Consider the following 22,043-nt stretch of genomic DNA (forward strand, 5'->3'; position numbering starts at 1 on the left):
CTAATGTTAGTGCTGTATTTGTGAGTCCAGCCCTGCTATTGTGAGACTATTTGCTAGTGAAGTGACTAAAGGCAGGAGTGACTTCTGGAGTTCCGTCAGCTAGCTTCCAGCCTGAGAACAGCTTGTGCCTTTCTTAGCAGTAGTCATTTCAGAAATGTTCACTTTGTGCTGTTGTGTTCTTGCATATGTTGGAGTCATAACTTATTTACTTAAAATAGAGAGCTTCAGGAGTCATAATTAAAATGTGTGAGCTCTTCATATCCTGTTTTAAGCAACCTTTCTCATCACCAACTGGCAGATGGAGTTTAAGTTGATCCCTTTTCTCCTGGAAGCACCAAGTTAAAATATTTGTAAACGTAATTGAATGTTTACAGCTACAGTACAATAATTAAAACCTTACTGATCCAAAGAGGAGCGCTTGGCTTGCAAGAGTCCTCTTCAATAACTGGATGCACAAATTGTCACCTCATGTTTTTTATTTGGCATCTGTTTCCTAAGGGTGTGTCTTGGATAGTTGATTGTTTGTTTTACCTGTAACAGCAGAGTCTTCCCATTTCTGTGTATTTGGTATGAGCATCCTTGTCTGATAAACTTGAGACCAGTTGACAGCCAGCCTAGGTCTTGATCAGGAGATCCTTTCCTCTGTCACAGTGGACTCCAAGCAGACAGCTACCCTACATCTGAAAGACTCAGACCCCGCATACATGCTGGAAGGGAGAGATTCCTTCCACTGTTGGGGTTTTGTGGTAGAAGCATGAGGGAGGAGGGGGGGGAATAAACAACTGAAGGAGAACAACCTTGTTTGACTTTCAGTAGCTGGCTTGGGAACAGAAATTTCAGAGGGGGGAGGAGTTGAGTGCATTTAAACCAAAACCAAACACGGCCTCTTCATGCTGGTTCCTCTGTGTCTCTCAAGGAACTGGTGAGACTTCCCCAATCCCATGAAGATTCCTCAGACAAATCTGGCATTTATCAAATTTAAAATTCTTCTGATAGTTTAGTTTCTTCTTTTACTTGCTTCATAAGAGCCTTGGAAAATGTTCGTTATATAAGACTTCCTTCTGTGATTAATAATGGCATGTGAATGTTTAGAATTTTGCTGGGTGCCAGCTTAAGTAGGAAGAGCTGCTCAAGCAGGGGCAGTTTTTGCTGCAGGTACTAATCTTTGGAAATGTGGTTCTCATGACTACTTTCTCCCCTTGTGTGGAGAAAAATCAAAACCATGATGTCCATCTCATGCATTGTTTATTGTGGCACAGAAATAGCGTGTTGCGTTGTCTTTCAAGCCAGCTTAAATCAGGCTGTGTGGCACTGAAATAGCTGCAAGAAACTTCCTGCTAAAAATAAATCAAGATCCTTTCATTTTAAGTGCGTTCACTTCAGCAGTCGGTTTTGATTTTGGAGATTCCTGGCAGATTCCTGAGGGAAAGTCACTAATGGGTTTGGTGATGTTGATGGAACATGGGATTCCAGAGCCTTACTGCAGTTTTATTTGTCTCCTGATGGTGGCTTCTTGTTTGTCAAACCATATGCTTGTCTAACGCCTTGATGTTCCTACCTCGAGCCACCTAGAGTATCTGCAGTTTCCTAGAGAAGAATGCTCTCATTTGTTGTTGTAAATTGTATTGTTAATTCCTTTTTTTTTTTTTTTTTTTAAACTGTAAACAGGGACTTAAGTTCCATTACAGACTCTTGGTTCTTTTATTCCAGGTCTTTGATATGCATTTTATCAGTCATCTTTTTTCTTCTTAGTATGTCTTGTTCTGCTAGCATCAAGATGACTGCAGTTACGTTGTGTCCGAATTGATGTTCCACAACAGAGGTATTACAGGGAGCCTGTTACTCGGTTGGGCCTTCTTACCGACCTTTTTCCTCACAGTGAGGAGATCATCCATTGCTTTGATTGTGCTGCTGTAAGCATGGTTGTACTCTTGCTCAAATTATTCCTTTCTAGAGTCTCTGCTGTTTCAAAGACCAGCGTGCATTACTTTGCCAGCATGTAATTCCACATTATATTGTCAGCGTGGTTATAGAGCTTTGCAAATTTTCAAGAGCCGATATGCATTAGCTACAGTTCATTATCCAAAGTAAACAGCTAGTTAGCGTACAGCAGAGAGCTTCTATAGAAGACAAAAATACACCAGAAAGTGAGTGTATCCCCTTACTTGGCTTTAGTTAACGCTGTGTCGCCTGCCTGTGTTTATTACTCCAGTACTCATTTTTTGAGGATACACAGGTTCTATAGACTCCTTTCATTTATACGCTTGTTATCTTTAAATGGCTTTTTCTAGACTGTGTAGCAATGGCTTCCCAATCTTTGCTAGCTTATGTGGAGCAGTACTAAGCAAGTGAAACGCTGCTGGCAACAGCATACTTCACTTTCCTTCAATGGTTTCAGTCTTAACTTAATTTCCGCAGGCAGCAAGCTATGCCTACAGGGAAGATAGACTCATTGCCAGCACCATTAACTTAGGGTGTTTCTCCTCCAGCTCTAATGAGAGACGGTGCCTTCTCTAGCACTACCATGAGGAGGCAAGTGCCCTGTTTCACAGGGACGTAGGAGAGAACCTGTTTTTCTATGGCCACTCAGCACGCAGCTAGGCAGGAGGATCAAATACCAGGATTGCTCAGCCCTGCATGCTTTGTATTGCAGTCTGTTCCCTTACTACCACTTTTTTTGGCCGGGGGGTCTCATACAAGGTCAGAGGGCAAATTACCTGAGCTGCTCTGACCCACGAACTCAACCTCCCTCCTGGCAGTGAGGATGATTTAAGGTTTGGGGTTTTAAGACCTCCTATTCAGCTTGGTCCCTGAATTTTGAGGTTGCCCTAGAGCACCACAGGCCCTATGAAACACAGATCACTCAGCACCTGAGAACTTTCTTTCCTGTAAACAAAGTATTGGATCTGGCTGATGGGCTTGGGCAAGTTCCCTTGTGTAGTGTTGCCCTACCAGTGGGCTGGATTGCCAATGCATGTAAGTCTTAAGTATGAGATTCATACTCCTGACAAAGGAAAGGGGTGATGGAACTTGGCATTTAGAAGGAAACCTGTTACAAGGAAAGCCAGGTATCTTAAATATACATTGACAACTGAGAACTAAAATATGGTGATTTATTGCCAAACCTATTTGGCAGCCTCTTTCCAGTTTAGGCTTGTTTGTTATCAGATACTTGTGAACGTAAAATGAAATAACATACAATTGACTTTGACAATTCTCAGCTAGTTGATTCCAGGAAGGATTTCTCTGCTTCTTTGTTGAAGGCACAGTTCTGTGCATGGGCTTCTCTTGGAGCTCTGCAAATGCCACTGTTAAGCTGTTTAAGTAAGAGCAGTGACTGTTACCATCTGACAGCATGCTTGGTTATCTTCCTGGGGCATGTTTTGAGAAATGTCAGCAGCAGCTCAGCATTTCCCTTTGCAGGGACTGGATCTGTTTCCAGGTGATCTCCGTGTGAGGCTGCTCGACCCACTCTCCCGTCTCGGGGGGCTCCATCAGCTGTGATCCCTGGTGAAATGAACAGATTATCTGAAAGCCCTCTCTGTCCCTGGAGCTCTGAAACAGTTATGTTGGGTCTATTGTAGTTTTAAGCATTCTGTGATTCACTCCTTCAGAGAAAATAGAGACATCTAAACGTTTTCTGATCCAGACAAGTGCTAACACCTAGAGGAGATCATGTACCAAGCCTACAGTGTCCAGGAGGGACGCTCATGAAAGCGATCTCAGCAGCACTCCCATTTCCTGCCTGCCAGCATTGCTTGTTTGAGATGATATCAGTGCCATAGCAAGTGCTGGGTAAACAAGATGATTGTTTCTGCTGGATGATCTTAAAGCCCTCCTAACTGTCTGCTGAAAATACTTTTCCATTTCAAGGAAATGACTGTTTTGTTTGTGTTAGGAGTCAGGAATGGGAAATGACGTGAACACTTAACTGTTTCTCCTGGTGTTTTTAAGAGGAGGCATATTCAGTGTCTTGGGTCTTATTTCCAAAGGCATTCAGTGTTTTCTGTAACGCCATTAAGTGCTAGAGGTGTATGCATGCATATATACATATATATATACACACACACATATCAGAAAAATATCTTATAAATCTTGTGTATCCACCTGGTAAAATTTTACTAGTGTCTCCCTGTGACTGTGCTGTAACATGATTTGATATATTCCCCCCCACAGGGCTGAACTGAACCTGTCCTCAGGTCTCGTTATTCCATCACTGGAATAAATTGTGATTATACAGTGTTCTGTAATCTCCCTGAAGTAGAAAGAAGTCAAAATTCACATTTGTCATGCTTATTTTGCCCAAGCACCAGTTTTATCTGCATCTGCTGAGCTACACTGTGCATTTAATCTTTTTTATCTGTGTATTGCTCCTCGTCCTTGAAAAAGAAATGGTCCAATGTTTTAGTCTTTTTAGTTGCTGATAACTTTTTGTTACTGATTTCTTTGGTCAAGGCGTTTTTCTAAGCCAATCGCTTCTCTTTAAATTCCTTGAAAACAAACGCTGGCAATCTGGGTCTCTCTTGTCCTGTCACCTCACTTTGCAAGTCTCGTGCGTGCACTGTCCTGCAGGACTAAGGTGCCTGCAGGTGTCAAGACTTGGTTCTCTCTCTTCTGTGCTTTCGCAAGTGCCTGGCAAAACATGATCCTGGCCCATGACTGGAATGCCAGCACATGGGGGGGGGGGGGAAAGGTGGTTTTGTTTTTTAATCAGCTTGGGCAAAATAAAATGTATATCTTAATACATAACAGCCAGGCTAATGTGCCATGTGGCAGTTTTATCTCCCGAATGTCTGTTCAATTCCCTCGCCCTTCCCCAAAAAGCAGCAGGTTAAACAACCTCATGAAAATCAGAATTAACAGTGTAGGTACTTAAGAGTAACAGCAAAGCTACAAGAATGCAGCTCTACAGTGGCAGGAAAACACTGGGACCCAAACACGCTCTCAGTGTTGGGAGGCAAGCACTGTGTCTGCAGCGTGGGCTCTAGAACACAGCGTTCTCAAACCAGTTAGTAACTTTTTTTTTTTTAAATGAATGTTAATGTTTGACTTTTCTTTATCATCTGATGCTGATAGATGACACAATCTCCATTCTTCTGAGAATCAAACTAAGGTAACATTTTATTGCCCTTGAAAGACTTACTTACTTGTATTATATATAAGAAAAAATGTACAGTGATTAACAACTTGAATTCAACCTTTCTCTCTCCTTTTTTTTTTTTTGTTAAGCAACATTGTTACCTGCATGGTTTCTTTGTACTTCCATGCATAAGCAGAAAAGTGACCCATAACATGCAGGGGGAAAGAAGGTTTAATTTCCAAACTGCTTTTTATACAGATCAGAGCATATTATATAGGCTTCTTTTAAACAAAGATTTGTGTGTATGAATCAAATGCAGTAATAGCAGCCCTTCAGTAGCAATATTTTTCAGCTTAACATCTCGACAATGAAATGTCAAATGAAGGAAAATGCTTATATGAAACAAGATAAATGTTCACCTAGATTATAAAACTGGAATTTGAGCAGGAGTTTCTGATACAGAAGAAATCCCTTATCTTAGCTGGGGGGGAGGGATGGTGTAGACGAATGCCTTTGTTGTGACACTTAGTTTGGTCTCTAAAATAGAAAAAATGGTGAATTTATATTAGTGTGCAGTGTGAGTTCAACTTCTGTTAATGCCACTTAGTTCACATATTGCATGCATCCCTAAGAAATGAAAGGATCTGATTATAGAACTTGTTGTTTATTGTCTACAATTGTGATACAAAATGGCTGTCGCAGGAATTAATTCCCCAGTTAAGAAAACAAGCGCTCAACAATATATGGGTAATGATGAAGTAAGGAATTTGAGAATTACTTCTTCACCTAAAATTCATGGTTTATTTCATAGTTTCACTGATGGAATTTTTCATTTTCTTCAATGATTAGTTATGACTCTCATCCTTCTGGTATGTATACAGAAGTGTTATGCACCAGCCTCAGCATGTACAACCACAAACCAAATGAACGTTTTACATAAGACAGTTTGCTTTTATAGTGATCACGCACTGATGTGAACATAGACTAAAAATAACAAATGTTGCTTTAATAAGGATTTTTTACAGTAGGCGTAGATATAAAAGTTTTTCAAATTATTTTCACAGGTATCACTGAACATTTCATAGCTGTCTGTTACAGAAGCACCGAAAAGTGCTTTGAGTCTTTCATTTATTATACATAGTTAAAATATATTACACTTCTGAAGGTATCTTAAATCACTGAACGGTTTTGCTAGCATCTTAATGAGCCAAATGGGAGTAAAAGGCAGTCCACATTCATGATGTGAATATACAGTAAGGTGTTTGACATCCTATTAACTCATTGCTCATGTTCTCAAAATAACCATGGTGATGAGACCTGAAAGACAAGAATTAAGAACTAAACACTATAATTTCACTGAATAAAACATTTAAAGACAGTTTACCCTGTCACAGGCCAGAAAATAAGGTGAAAGTACATAAATACATGCAGAATTTATATATACACTTCACTTAAATATTAGAAATATTGCTCCAAATTTTGATGTAGTCAAAAACTGTGTAAAAAAAAAAAAAAAAGACACTGAAGTGCAGTATATCTAGTAACTAGATGTCAAAGAAGCTACAAATACTCCAAACAATTATTGATCTCACTATGGGAAAATCTTAACATTGAGATTTTGACTTGGGTAAGTGTAACACTAGCATACAAGCTACCAGTTTTCATGGGGGCTAGTCATGGGCAGTGTAATTCAATTGCTGAATCATCAGTAAGGCAGATTAGCTGAAGGCTCCAAGACATTTTTGTTTCTGCTCTGTGCAGAATAACTGATCAAAGACTAGTTTTAGACAAAGATGTTAAGCTTCCTTGTCAGTCTGCATAGGGAGCTTTCTACAGTCTTTGTTGTGACCTTTAAAGAGGGAGGAAAAAAAAAGAACTGCTCTGATAGAGGTTAAAAACAGATGAAAGCAGGAAATGTGGGGCTAATAAACCTACTCATGACACAATGATAAGTTCACTTTAATTATGTGCTGATACAGGAAAAAGTACAAATCTGCAAGTTCTTCGCCATGAGTTACATGGCACAAGGCAAAGAGGCATATGGAAAAACATAGGGCTCCTTGAATTCCAACCTTACGTAACATCAAAATAGTAATTTATCAGTTCTTAGGCAATCTTTCTTGTAGACTCAGATGACGTTAATATAACAGCCTTTCACTGCAGAGAACTTAGCTAAAGCCTACAGATCTCACCATGGATAAAGAAATTTCTGAGACTATTTTACTATCCTGCCACTACATGCTGATTTAACTTATTTACTTTATAAAGATTTTGAAGATAGAAGCATGACAGAACAGAGTTGTAACGCTGCCTTCCATTAGATAAGCAATTCATCCATTAAAGAGGAATTACAGTTCAGCTATTTCTTATGGTCTGTATTAGCTTAGACAATTAGTACTACCACAACTGCTGTAGGCCTTTGCTTGGATTATCTAAATCATCGCAGAGTAATAACAAAGGCTTCTAGAAACTGCTACAGGACAGCCTATACCACTTGTACAGGGACTTTCAGGCAATAAAGGGTTTAACTCATTTCTGTAAAGCAAATACTTCTCAGATGTCGTATAGCCCAGTTGGTGTGGTATTAGCCTCCCTTTTCAATTAAATGCTACACAATCCAGTTGTACTTCGTTGTGGAAGAAAGTGGTTTCATCTCAAGAGCAATCAACTTTCTACGTGACCAAGAGTTGCACACAGAAGGATCTTTTCATGAACACTAAAAACGCTGCTACCAAAGGAATCAAAACCTGTAAGAACTTCACAGTGAATCTAGAAACGGGTTAAGTTGTTGCAAATAGATAAAGTCAAATGGTTTAACACTATAGTTAGCATCAGCAGGAACTGGAGTAATTTTCAAAGCTAGAGATAATTTTCAAAACTAAAGATAAAAACAAAGCAAGGATTAGTGCAAGGTTCTGATCTGAAAATACATCACTATTGGCTCAGGCAAAGAGCGACAAGTGAGTTTTCAAACCATTTCAGCAGACTGACTTGCATGAGTCAGTCAACTGAGTGTGCACATTAACCATTAAGAACTTGCATCTTTTCCCATCACTACCTCACCTCTAGCTATCAGTTTGAAGCTGCCTAGCTCGTTTCCTTTAAATCCTCATTTCTGCCAGGTAGTGGGACAGGAGAATTGAGTTTAGTGTGACTGTTCTTCAAATCTGAAATAGTTATAGAAAAATAGTCATAACAAATGAAATGTGCAACTTATCTATGCTTGCTAATTTAGGAGCAAGTTACAAATTGGGAAGAAGATGGTAGCGGTCTCTTAGGAAGGGCTTACAACAATTTATTTCTACACATTTCAACTGCTTATCAAGAAGGTAGTGAATAGAGCCTTTCAGACCAGCTCATCTGGGTTGGAGAGAAACAAAATAACAGAAGAGATCTAGGTTCTGCAATAGAGTAACTCTCCATTTCAATATAAGAATAAGAAACAGTATATTCCATTCAGTTTTGCTCGCAGATGACTACAGTTGGCCAGTCATCAAATGAAGGTGAATTTAACATTCAGGGGCCTGTATATAATAAGTATCAACTAAAATCTGGTCTAAAATACTTACAATAACTGATTTACCCTGATATCACTACGGCTGCAAGTTAAAATATAACTGGAGATGAAAAACAATATGTAGTGTCGTTCTTTGTCTCCATCAAGTTTCCTGAAGCCAACGGCAAACACAGGAGAAGTTTCCCAAATCACTGGAAGTTGCAAGAATACATTTACAAAATCCAAAATACCTACCTAAAACATAAGCAGCTACTAATTTTTGATTCACACTTAAATGGAGGTAGAGAGGCACCAGGGATTCCATTTCCCCCAATGTAGGTAGCATTAGTGCTGCAATACACACTATTCCCAGGAAGACTGTTAGTAAACTAGGTCCCGACGAGGCAGTTCTGTTTTCTGAAAAACAAGATAGTACCAATTATAAGGAACATCTAACCAACATAAACGTTAAATATTCTGCAAAAGTGTTTGCGGTACATTCGAGCTGTAATATCCTAAGATTTTCTTTTCCCTTTGGAGTGGGTGGGAAACAACTCTTAAACCCACCCTTCTAAACCTTCCGCATTTTGCAGTGGAGAAGGCTGCTTCCTGTTCTGACACTGGAACTTGTTTTCCCATGACTTCCCAAACCCCTCCCTTGTGGAGGAACAGAGCCTGCCAGGCCCAGTAGCTATGTATACACACTCATGACAGCTGGGTGTTTCAGCAACACTTGAGGTTTCACCATGCATCCTGACTCCATTCCTTGATATGTTCCTTCAGTGATTAGTAATCAGTTAGGAAAGAACACCTAAAAGACCTGCACAGGCAGATAACTGCTTACATCTCTAGAACAAAACTTGGCTACACCAAGAGCACAGGTTCTTGGGCCAGATGAGTTCCCCTTCTTTCTCTAGAGGATTCAAGGGCTGCACCTGCCAGAACCAGTTTATATGCCACAAATCGGTATTATTTGAATCTTACTTTTAAAAACTGTGAGAGCAAACCACTCTGACAGTCCAATATCACCCAAATAAGGAAATGCAAACGATAGATGAACTGTCCTTCACAGTCTTTATTGCGCTGCATTTTAGCAGCTGGAACCTACCCAAAGGCACACTGTGTAATCTTTGAAAAGCGCTGTTAACATGTTAGCTGAATACCTCTCACCAAATTCTTAAGACCCGTTGGAAATTAGCCAACGTTTTTATCAAGTTTTTCTATCCTCAGTGACTAGCAATACATGTCCTATTTTAATGCCATAAATCTGTTATTTCTAGGTTGCAGGTTATATGCAAAGACTGTAGTTGCTTTGTTTACTGTTTTTCTGTAAGCAACCAACATAATGTAGTCAACGAGGTTTTTAAGCAAAGAAATAGCATTTGGATTAAGACCAGTATCAGATTGTTCAGGATGGTTTGAACCCTCTGTACCAGAACAACTATCATAGTAACATTCTGTTCTGTGAGCCCAGAGATCATTGTAGGTTTGCTTTAACCATGTATCCCACTAATACCTACCTTGAGTTTTTTTAAAGTAAAAGGTGTTTCACTAGCCAACGAACTATGTATAAACAGAGAAACAGTTTGGTTTTAACAAGAGGTACACTCTCAAGCAGGTTCATCTATTTTCTGGAATTTATTTTTGTTCTTGTCATGAAAAATAAAACAGTGACAAGAATGTTATAGTATAAATCAGTAAAAGTAACAAGAAGGTAGACTGTCAAGTCAAGAAGAATAGGTTTAGATTCAGTTCAGGTAAAACTTGATACTTTTTATATCTCCCCCTACCATTTCAACTTAACTGTTAGGTCCAGGTTTTGCTCAAGACTGTTGATTCACTTCCTCACGTATGAAACATGCAAAGAATTTTCAGCTAGTGACTGTGCTTTTCTGTACTTGTGAGACAGACAAAGGAGATGGCGCAGAACAAGGACCACTTTAGAAGATATTTTGGCAATATTTTCTGCTCATCAGGAAATGGAGGATTAAGGGTTTGGAACAAACTCAGAAGGGGCATATGTTCTGAAATAGCCCAAGGGAAAAAATAACTGCCACCCTTTTGCAGCTAAATTCCCATTGGCTGTAGCAGAACTTCTGCACCAGAGGAATAGAGGATGTATTCTCTCTCCAAGGCATGACATGCAAACGTGGGGCACCAAAGGGTCTTGATTAATCAAGACAGCATAACCAGAATAGCTGTAGTTTGGGTTCTTGGGCACTATCATCCCCCAGTGATAAAGACAGCAGTCTTACAGGTAAGAAAAAGGAATTATTTTAGAATTTATTTTAGTCTAGCCTTTCTAGTCACTTGAGCTACTCATAACTGATTAAGAAGACAGGAGAGGTAAAAGATTTCAGCTACCTGGTTGACACAAAGTCTGCTCAAAAAAGACACTTTCAGCCAGGTGTTCTTTTATTCGTTTTTCCTCCTCTTCCTTTTGTTGTTGTTGTTCCTTTGCAGATGGAAGTAGAGTAGCAATAATCTCCTTTTTCCCTAATGCTTTCCTCTGGCTCTGCTCAGACACTTGTAGACGAAATTTATCTATCACACCATAGTAAGAAGCCCGAACATCTCTGTGACGAATCACACTGCAGAGGAAAACAACACTTTCAAACAGAGGAACTAATAAGCAGCACGTCTCCTGTGGAATTACGTCCTACATTCCAATGTTTCCCCTCTTCCCTCCCCACACAGATGCATTGCAATAGTCCAGATCCCCATTACCTCCTCCATCACTCAATGTTCTTGAAGATTTGATCTTGCCTTCTCTCTCCCCTCCTTATGTTCGCTCTGGTTCCCAAATATATATGCTCCAATTGGCTGGCCAAAAAGAACAGTTAATTCTTTATCTCAAGCACACCTTTTCCTCAATCTGAGGCCTAGCTGCCAATTTGCACGAAACATCAATTATCTGAAAGATGCCTCCTCCTTTATCAAAGTTGTTTGACACTGGCCAATGATTTTAAAAGGTACGGGGTGACTGGAGTGGACAGGGAAGAAAAGAAGAAAAGTACAACTGCCAAACACTTGGACAGGTGATGGCAAAAGTCTGGCTTTTTGAAGAAACCAGGCTCAGAGCTTTACAATTATACTTTCTCAGAAGCAAAACTCATTCCCTCTACAGACAAGAGTCAGCTAGATGTAAAGGATTTTCAAAATCAGAAGCCCACCATTAAGAGCATGTAACAGTGCAGTAAAAATGACAGCTACGTATCTACGTAAACATTTCTCACCTGTCTTTCAGTGAGTAAATCTGGATTTCAATAGCAGAGCTCTGTGCTGTCAGAGCTTTGCTCATCAATCTAGCTAACCTGAGCATGTTTCGAAGCCTGCATTGAAATACACGATGCTGCAGGTACTTCACTAGCTACGAAGAGCTATGCCGGGCGTAGACAGACAAGCTGCAGTCACAACTCAGACTGCAGTATAGATGTATTCTCCAAGTTATAGCTAGAGAGTCAGTTACTCTCTTGGTAAACCTTCTCACTGTCCAGCAACCACTCTGTTGCTCTACTGTTTTGAATAGGTTGACCAAGATGGTTTCAACAGTAAGACAGGGTTCTAGTTTTATGGCATTTCATGGAAAAAATTTTATGTGGGTCCTACAAAAGGCAATTTTAAAATAACACTGATCAAAGACAATACAGACCTCTGAGCAGTGCTCTGCTTAACTGCCTCCTCTCTGCATTTATGATTCATTACGAAAATACGTATCTAGCACTAAAAAGCTATAATATTTAGGTTTTGAAGTCATATCAGCTCTTAGGGTTAATACGGATTCTAATTATTTTTCCGAAGTGGAAAACTTTTTTTGCGACAGGCTATTCTACATTTCTAAGATAACAATAGCTAATCTGAAAAAATACCTACGTATAAGTGATTTGGCTTCAAGAAGGTTGCCATCTCCTGAGGGGAAAAAAATGATTCTACCCTTAGTAATACAGGATAGTAGTCTTAAAATTGCTTCAAGAAACCTATCTTTGTGATTAATATATACATTAAAATGCTGCAAGAAACAGATCTTTGTGTTTCAGTCTTCATTTAAAGGAACTATATCACATCAAGATATCTACAATCATTAACACATAGCCAGGGCTTGTAACTGGTATCTAGTTTGAATAGACTATTCAACAAGGAAACGGAGAGTAAGTCATCCCCCAAGCGAGAAGCCTGCAGGAATGTACGTAGTTTTATGTCACTTTAGAGGCAAAAGAGCATGCTTATGACAGGCTTTCAGCAAGTTGAGTGTTGGCTGGGCAACTGCCTTCAGTAAAACAAAAGCCTTTTCCCCCCTGACAATCCTAATTCACACAACTCTCAGTGTATGGGAACAGAAGATTCAACTCTTATTTCTTCCTTTAACACTTACTTCTTAATTTTTGTTTCTACTCTTAGTACCATGATACTAACCACCAACCTAAACAGAATCTTTACATAACACTGTGTTATGAGAACATGTATCTGCTGCCAAGCAAAGAGATATTTTCTGCAGACCCTTATAAACAGATACATTCTCCTGTTTCTTTTTAGAGACCATTGCATAATTGGAAGCTCTGTAGAATATCTGTTTATCTGGCAAATGGCCATACTTGCATAGTACTGCTCATATCCTAGCAGTAAACACTGCCCTTAGACAGCAACCATTGGAATGGGATGGGGGTTTTGCTGCACAAAAAATTCCCTTGGAAACATGCATATGTCTTATTTTCCTTTATTTAATAAGACATTTGTTTAAGATTACCCAAATGTAATCAAGCTTGTATAAATGTCTGCTAGACTGGAACAGCTAGCTCACCAATACGCTGGTATATTCTGACCTGTTTTGTTCCATTTTTAGGATTGTTGCCCCTGCCCACTGAAACTTTTTAGTTCCATGTTTTAAACTTCATTTCCATTTGGTGAGTCCTTGGAATTTTCCAAATTACACCTAAGGAAAACAGTCTACAGGAAAGAGCCATTCCCCAAGCACAGTACTATTTATCTGACAAAAGACAGATCATTCAATAGTGGAGTTTTTTGTATATGGCCATTTGTTAACCAGAGATTCCAGGTGGTGTTTTACAGTTTGTAAGTTTCTATTCAGAAAGCTCGGTCTGCTCTTTTAGGTACTTCATACTTTCTTTAGCTGTATCTGTACATCAGCACAGAAATAATGTGGCAAACGGAAGATGAAAAAAGTTGGTCTATTTCAGCTTATATACCTACTCTACTTTGAATTACAGCAGCCTACAGACCCTATACATTATTGTGATCATTTAACTGGCCTACTTATTTTCTCTGTTACTGGGTTGGGACCTGACAGAAGAAACAAGTAAAGGGGAGACAGAGAGATCTGAGACCAAGAGAGGCGGTCGGGGTGAAAGGTAGGCAAAAGTACCTTTATTAAAAATGGCCCGGGAAAGTGTGCTCAGTAGAACTGCATACATTTTCGTTTTGCCAATCTGCAAACAAATATTTCTCATAAAGAAATCCCAACCCTGAGGGTCTTGCTTTTCTTGTTATTTCTAACAAAAAAGTACTCAGGGGAGGCTCATATTACTCTCACTGCTGGTTTACAAACTATACTACAGGATGCATTTACTAGCATTTTATTTATGCTTCAAGGCAAAATTAAAAGAAGGAAATATCTCCAATATTATAATCACTCTGCCCTAGGGTGAAAGCCACAAGAATATAGGAGATTAGGAAAATATTATATCTTTATCCAACTTAGTTTATACTATGCATGCTGTCATTTACTACCTCTTAAATAAGAAAAGAAATTAAGATAATCAAATGTTGTACATTAGGAAAAAAAAAAAAACCCAACCAACTTTTACTTACATATCAACACAGCACTGAGGCTTCACTGCACCAGTAGCATCAACCACCGCATATTTATTTGGAGTTGTACAAAGAACTGCAATGAAAAGGACAGTAGTGGTAACAAATCATGAATTAACACCTCATCAACTTCTTCAACAGGTATACATAAAGACATGAGTTTAGTTTTGTCACAAATAAGATTTGTTACATGAATTATAATTGGACCGTTCAAGATCATCAACTAACCCTTAAACAGAACTTAACCTAAGAAACCCACCTTTGAATTTTAAGGCAAACTCATAGGGGTTATATAGAGTCAACACCTGCTTGTGTGTTGACTGGTCATCTGCATAAAATATAAGTTCTGTAGGAAAAACAAAAACAGGAAGATTTCCTTCCACTAACTCTGGCTGTCTTTTTTGTTGCTGCATTGGCACTGAATCCTCCTTGCTGCTTCTTGTGTTCTTATGATTTTGTATCCTCAGAGACTTCAGTTTTTGAATCGTTTAAGAATTCCAAAGCATTTTGGCAATTCTAAAAGAAAAAAAGGGGGAAAAAAGAGAAAAGGCAAGAAGATTATTTCCATAAGTCTATACTAAACTGAGGCAGTCAACAAAGGTGTAAAAATATAAAACGTGATGCTTGGTTATGAATCTACCTTTACTTAAGTTCCTTCAAAAATATGGTAATGGAAAAAATATTTGCATCGAGTTTCCATCTATTTAACAAACTGCTATAAAATAAATGGATAAGCACTTCTTCAGTGTATCATGGCAGCATTTTGGGGTCCCAGTCCATGACTAGGATTGCTTATGCTGGGTCTTTGCAACACAAACCAAACAACAACAAAAAGATATCCCATCCTTGCCTCAGGACACGAACACTTGAGAAAAAACAGAGCAGAAATGAGGAAACACAAAGACGTAAGGCAGCAGTAGTCACCATTTAGGCAGGAATCTCTCTGCAGTGGTGACCTTCCCGGATGAGGTATAATAACTTAGGTATCTGCTCACATAGGCGCTGAGGTATGTCAAATCCCAGAGATTCAGAACAAAAGAATGGGGAACACCTTCACACCTTGTTTAAACTAAACTCTTGTTACAATTGCATGCTAGTTACAGGCAACAAATTGAAAAATAACTGGGATGAATAATACCAAACAGATTTGGGATTTACTATTTGATTAAAAAGTAAGACAGGTTTTCTACCACCACTGTCTCTAACCAAAGTATAACCATCGTAATTCTCCCTCTGCCACCCCCACAGTTTTGTTTTATTTTGAGTGACATTCCAGAACTAAAACCAGAACCCATGACCCGACCGAGCAACAATCCCAAATGTAACTCATAAAAGAAAATTAAGGCCAGACTCCTCAGCACACATACCATTGACTTTACACACTACAGACAGAACAAAGTGAAACAGCTACATATATTTTTCCCCCCAAGAACGTCATATTTTACTGTAGCTCCTATAGGTTAATTATCAAACTGAAGGTGTCCTTTGAGGCTTAATTTTATTCTAGAGTAGAAAATAGTAAAAGAACAAAAAGTTCCTACTGACTCATCAGCTGTCATTTCCACTTCCAATGAAGCTTTATAAAACAAGGTCCATTTCAGCTGTTCTGCAGTCTAATAAACTGATTTGGTTGCACCTTAAGAAATTTAGTTTCGGACATCTCTAGCAGTGAATAGCCCTAGCATTATGAACAATCAAAAACAAATGCTTATTTTTGCATTCTAAACATCATGATGTTCACATTTCCAAGCACCAGATACGTTTCATACTTGAAACATGACACAAGTTTAGGTGTTTAGTAGAGTATATCTGTCACATCTTCAGATTTACAGGTTCTGATTCTTATTCACAAACTAAGCTTTTAAATTTATTTATTTTTTCAAATAGCAAATCATCTCTGTAGAATTTAAATTCATGGCTCTCACTGGTATGTCTTTCCCCAAGATCCAGTTTCTTTTCAGAGCACAGGTTTGTTTCCACTTCACTGAAATGCTACTAATAATATTCTGAAAACAAATCCCCAATGATAGTGTTCCAAGTTGATGTTCTGCTACCTTATTAAGAAGAGTCTAGAAAAAGACATAGGTCTGTAAGTGGCAATTTGGGTTCTGAGTGCTTCTTAGAATTTTGGTGAATCCCTTTTGTTTCAGAAGAATTAACAAACTCTGGATTCACTTTGTGCAGCAAGTGTAAGCATTATTTCTTGAACAAGTTTGTTTACTATTGCAAAGTGAGATTCATTGTTCCATTCAAATATATTAAGACTATATGAAGAGCTAATGTGGAAAAACCACCGGCTTGCAGGAATACAAAATAACGTCTTTTGAAACTTCTCATAGGCAAAAGATTAAGATTTTTTTTTTTTTTAACAAAAGTTAGCTTGATGCAGTAAGCGTATGTGGGAATCTTTGGTTCCCATACATATCTACACTGCATACATTATGCGTAACAGAAATACAGGCAATCGTTGAAATTAGCAAAAGGGTTTTTTTCCTAATAAAGGTTTTAAACTACCGTACAACCAATAGCAAACTACCGCTAGATATTTTTAAGTTACTATATTTAATAAATTTTTTAAAGTATTATTTATAATAATTAATACTATTTTGATGCTTTAGTTCTTTATTTAAACACTGCACATGTTTCATTCTGACTCCTGGCATCATACCACAACTCCAGTTTCTTCAGCTCAGCCAGCGGCAAGTGTTTAGGTGTCCAAAAACCCACAAATCACAACATCAGTGGAGGTATGGATCACTAAGCCTATTAACAGGCTCATTTTTCTTATGCATCCATTGAAAATGTAGCGCGCAAACCTCCCAGGATTCCACAACTTGCAGGCGGAAAGCCACCAATCTTAAAAAAGTATATCCCGTTATTGCTTCCTTTTCTTATTTAACTTGGCTGGATAAGAAGTTACCACCCAAACTGGCAAAAATAAAACCTGGCAAACCCAGGCCTATAGTAGACATGCTTGCTGACACAGCAGTGTCATTCAGGATATAAATTTCTGGATTTCTAAGCAAGCAACCAGCATCCTTTTTGAGACAATAATTTTGACTTGGAAGTCGCCTTGCTGGGATATCTCACCAAGTGACATCAGTAAAAGCACTTTTCCCAAAGACTGCATTATAAACTATACATATGCTGGGCAGATTTGACAGTTTAGTACTAACAACAGCACACCTTTCATACAGCACTCATCAACAAGAAACTGCAAAGACTTTTACAGAGAAAGCCTCTACCTTCAGAACTTCTCTGCACAGATTAACCCCAAAGCAGTACTCACATTCAGAATAAGGCTACGCAGCTGGCTATGTTTGGCACCCCAGCCAGTTCATTTAAAAGAAACTTGGCTGCCGCCCTTCCACACCATGCATCGCAGCACAGCAGATTCTCACCGCAATCACTAAATTTTGCAGTCAATAGTCACCACGATTACTTGCAGAACATAAACGTAAGCAAAAGCAAATCTGTGCAAAACTGAGATCTGTGGTCTCAATTCTGTGACCTACACTGCGCAGATGGGCTTCTCTAGTACCGCCAATGAAACTCCTCGCAGGTGCAGGAATCTGACAAATGTAATGCTCATTACAGGACACGGGCCAAAGTGCAACACCTGAACAATGCCAGCTTGCTTTCCAACGCTCTTTGAAGTCCAGACAAACAATTGTCACTGATATTTTTTTTTAGCACAATAAGGATCTTTCCTCCCTGAAGTTACTAAATATATACTGCTGGTGTCACAATAGCATAGATCTGCCAGCGTTTCCTTTGAAATCTCTTTCTTCATAAATTTAACTTGACAGAGAAAAATACAAAGTGAAATGTAACTTCTCTCTAGGCTCACAAATAACACCGACTGTGATTTGTTTTTACTTAACAAGCATCTGCTGAAAAAATAAATCAAGTGAGGAAGTTTTTTGTTCCCATTTTAACTTCCAACAGCCTCATCACCATGGCTTCCGAGTGCATTTGTTGGTTGTTTCTTTTCCTAACAACTGCAAATAACTCTACAGAATGTCATCTGGTAAATACTTTATTCAGAAGATAACCTCTATAGTCATAGTCTCCACATTCCGCTTTTAAAAATTGTCTAATTGAATTGTAATCTATTTTTATTCTATCTCATGATCTACCCTCTAAATCTACACAATAAGCCTTTCTACACTATATACTCAACAAAATTGATGCCTTTTGAGTGCATATTTACAAAATAAGCCACAAAGTCTTCTTCAGAATTCCCTATGTCAAGCTGAGCAATTCCTTTAAGCTACATGTAAATACAGCATATGATCTAAAGCAGATCTATTAACATTTTGTTTCTCCAAAAGTTTTTGAAGGCCATAACGTGCACTTACGCAACCCAATGTTTAAACTACCTGCAATTATTTGGGAGAGTCATCCAATGATTAGAGCACAGACCCAGCAGCCAGGATGGCTGGATTCCATTATTGCTAACTCTGTCACTGACACTCCATGACCTTGAGCAAGTTGGTTAACCTCACCTCGATTTGCTAATCTATGAAGGCACATATTCTGCAAAGTATTTAAGTAGGTGGATAGTCACATTTAAACTGGCAGAACTCCTCTGATACTTTGCAAAGCCTGGGCAGAAATATGCTACTGTTTACCTCTCTACAGGGTGATGAGAAATGCAATTAGTAACTGTCTCCAGGATGCTGTAAAATGAAATAGTCTCAGAGCATTACCTATTAGCATAGATGACAACATGCATAAATCACGCTGATACTGAGAGAAAAATTTATTAGGACCACATAGTTTTTTCCCTTTATTTTTTCAAATGCTGAAAAGGTGACAGTAACAAAAAAATTTATTCAAATGCAACTGAGACACACAAAAGCAGGGAAAAATGAAATAAGAGCTGTGCATTGCTTCCAACCCATTCTACTATACGGCTCAGAAGAATCCTACAGAAGACTTTCAAGGGCACATCCGCTGCTTTAGTCTCTATTTTCTCACGTTCAGGTTGCGTTTAATGCACCGAACTGGCTGGTTTTTAAACGCGTGTTGTGCTATTCAGTGCTACGCGGCCTTTTCCCCTGTCTCAGGCCAGGTTCAAATCCTCAGCTCAAATGCCAAGATGCCACAGATTAACTGAGGAAAACACTCTTTCCTCCGAGAACGCCGGGAAGAAAGGCGTTCCAATTTGACTCTCAGAGCGCACCTACTTGAAGGCAGAGAGGCAGCAATCATTGCACACCCTTAATTGATCCTCTTTGTTCTCCAACGCGGAGCAGCAGAGATAAAGGCTGAGGCATCTGCGCTCTAACGGCCTCTCTCCACAGCCTGCGCCCAGCCCTGCCCTGCCCTGCCCCTGGCGATAACGCAGCCAGCACCTTCGCACCGGCACCGTCCCGCACCGCTTCCCCACCGACAACCTCGGAGCAAGCCCAAGCGAGACCCGTCCCCACCGACGGCCGGCCCGCGTTCACTCCCTCCCTCCGGCCCCGGCTGCCCCGCTCCCCGCCGAGCAGCCCCGCGCGGGTGAGAGCAGAGCCAGGCCGGGCAGGCGGCGCCGCGCCGCCGGGGCCTCGGAGCCCGGCCGCCGCCCCGCTCCTCCTCACGGCCCTACCGAGGGGAAGGGCGGCGGGCGCCGGGCTCCGCCAGCGCTCCCGCCCGAGCCGGCCCGGCGAGAGCTGCCGGCGCCGGGGGAAGGCCCCGCGCTCCCCCGCCGGAGGGGAGGGGAGGGGAAGGGAGGGGAGGGGAGGCCCGGCCCGCCAAGGGCCCCCTCGCTGCCCGGCCCGGGGCCGCCTGACAACCCGGGACGGGGGTGTCGCTCCTCCCGCCACCCCCCGCCCTGTCCCGGGGGGGGGCATCGCGCGGCGCCCCCCGCCCCGAACTCACCCCCTCCGGGGCCGCTGGGTGCGGGCTCGCGCGGCGCCCCCTTTGTCCGCCGCCGGCCCCCCCCGCCTGCTCCCGTCACTGCAGGTAGCGTCGTCGCTATGGCTGCCGGGATCGCGGCGGACTCTCTCCCGCCCGCCCGCCCGCCATCGCGAGACGTCACGGGGCCCCGCCCCTCCTTCCTTCCCCCCCCCGCTTCCTCCCTCCCCGCCGCCATGTTAGGTCCGGCTGGCGGTGGGGTGCCGGGGCCGCCGCCGGCTTCGGGGCCTTGTTCCTCCGATGCTTCCCCGCTCCTCTGCGGGGAGGTGGCCGGGGGGGGGGAGGGCGTTCCTCCAGCCGGCCTGGCCGCCCTTCGGGGGAATCCCGGCGCCGTGGGAAGGGGGGTGAGGAGCCCCGCCGGCCGGCGCTCCCGTGACAGCAAGGCGAGGGGAGGCCCAGCGGCGGGGAGCGGGGGATTTTGCAACCGGGCCGGCTTTCCTCTCCTCCGGGAAGTTGTTTGTTTTTTTTTTTAAGAATAACTTACCTCATCTCGTGGTTTCTGAGGCCTGACCCCTTACCGCAAGGGTTCCTGGCCCCTCTCATGGCTCTCCCCGCCGTTGGCCTCGGGGCTGCTCCGTTTCCTGGCGTGTGCGGGTTCCCAAACCCGGCTTCGGGTTCCCGTTAAGGCGCGGCTCCGGCTCCGCGCCGTCCTGCCGGCCGCTTGCCCGTCCTCCGGCGGGGGAGTCGGCGTGCCTCGCCCGGGCTGAACGCAGGGTAAAAGCGGTAACGAGTCGAACGTACGCTCACGATCCTCGAATCGTACAGCAGCGCAGCTTCCGTGGGGCATGTTGTCTCTCTGGACATGTTTCTCTTCTTGTTAACCTTGGTTCTGTGCTCCTTCTATTAATGTCTTTTTATTAAATTAAACTATTTGTGGGCTTCAGCTCGCTTTATGCAGTATCTGCTATCATGGTTTTTTCCTGACTTGGGCTTCTAAGCCCTGTACAACAATAAAAAAAAAACGCAGCAGCATAATCGCCACCTACGATCATCCCCAACTTTAAGATTATTAATGCAGCAAAATATTTTTGTTGCAAGTCAGGTGAATAATTGAGATTTATATTAAGCCATCCAGTCAGCAGGATTGCAAAATCTTTTACCTCTTACCAGACTTTACCCACCAGTGAAATGAACACACTCCTACGGTGAAATAAACACAGTAGCCATTAGTATTTCACAATAACATCACGAAACAATCCAGGACAGTAAGTAACATATTTTGTCTGTTTAAAATCGTGGAAGACATTAAATTAAAAAAAAAAACAACCATTTTGCAACTTAGCCAAGATGTGTGTGTTAGTACTCACCTTTTTCCAAATACTACCTTCTGCAGGTCTAATAGTTGCTAGTAGTTCATTAACAGTTTCAAGTCTTACAGCCCCAAATTATATAATACTACAGTTAAATTATTATATATAGAAATCATAATCTTTTGTCAGAATTTCTGAAAATGTATGCAGGGAAAACTGGTAAGTTTTTGTTTCTTGACAAATGTCAGTCAGGTCATAGAGTTTTAACATGTTTTAAAATAAATTGGAATTCTTGTTTTTAAACAGACTATCAGACTTCGGCCTTTAGGATACATTCAGAAAATTACTATGTTTTTACTGAGTATTAATCAAATGCAGGGTCTTCCTGATTTTGGAAACCTGTTTCAGGAGAAGCAGCAGACATAAACATGCTTCAGAGATATTCAAATTAATAATAAACACAATGATCAAATTAGAAAAACCATAA

At 41.0% G+C, this 22,043-nt stretch overlaps 1 protein-coding gene across 3 annotated transcripts; it reads right to left on the reverse strand.

Annotated features, from left to right (window-relative positions):
• Nucleotides 1–5,728: 5,728 nt before the first annotated feature.
• Nucleotides 5,729–21,218, reverse strand: MOSPD1 (motile sperm domain containing 1). Of its 3 annotated transcripts, none has more exons than XM_052814052.1 (7): nt 20,791–21,218; nt 14,662–14,918; nt 14,403–14,478; nt 10,941–11,167; nt 8,832–8,993; nt 8,144–8,247; nt 5,729–6,397 (listed from the first exon to the last, which is right to left on the reverse strand). In XM_052814052.1, exons 2-6 carry the CDS (start codon nt 14,813–14,815, stop codon nt 8,168–8,170), a joined length of 699 nt encoding a protein of 232 aa, XP_052670012.1. In that variant the 5' UTR covers nt 14,816–14,918; nt 20,791–21,218; the 3' UTR covers nt 5,729–6,397; nt 8,144–8,167. The 3 variants fall into 3 exon arrangements, with proteins under 3 accessions (XP_052670012.1, XP_052670011.1, XP_052670014.1); XM_052814051.1 differs by lacking the exon at nt 20,791–21,218 and adding an exon at nt 20,271–20,381; XM_052814054.1 differs by lacking the exons at nt 8,144–8,247; nt 20,791–21,218 and adding an exon at nt 20,271–20,381.
• Nucleotides 21,219–22,043: the final 825 nt, after the last annotated feature.

This window comes from Harpia harpyja, chromosome 18, assembly GCF_026419915.1.
Source record: "Harpia harpyja isolate bHarHar1 chromosome 18, bHarHar1 primary haplotype, whole genome shotgun sequence".
Taxonomy (NCBI): Eukaryota; Metazoa; Chordata; class Aves; order Accipitriformes; family Accipitridae; genus Harpia; species Harpia harpyja.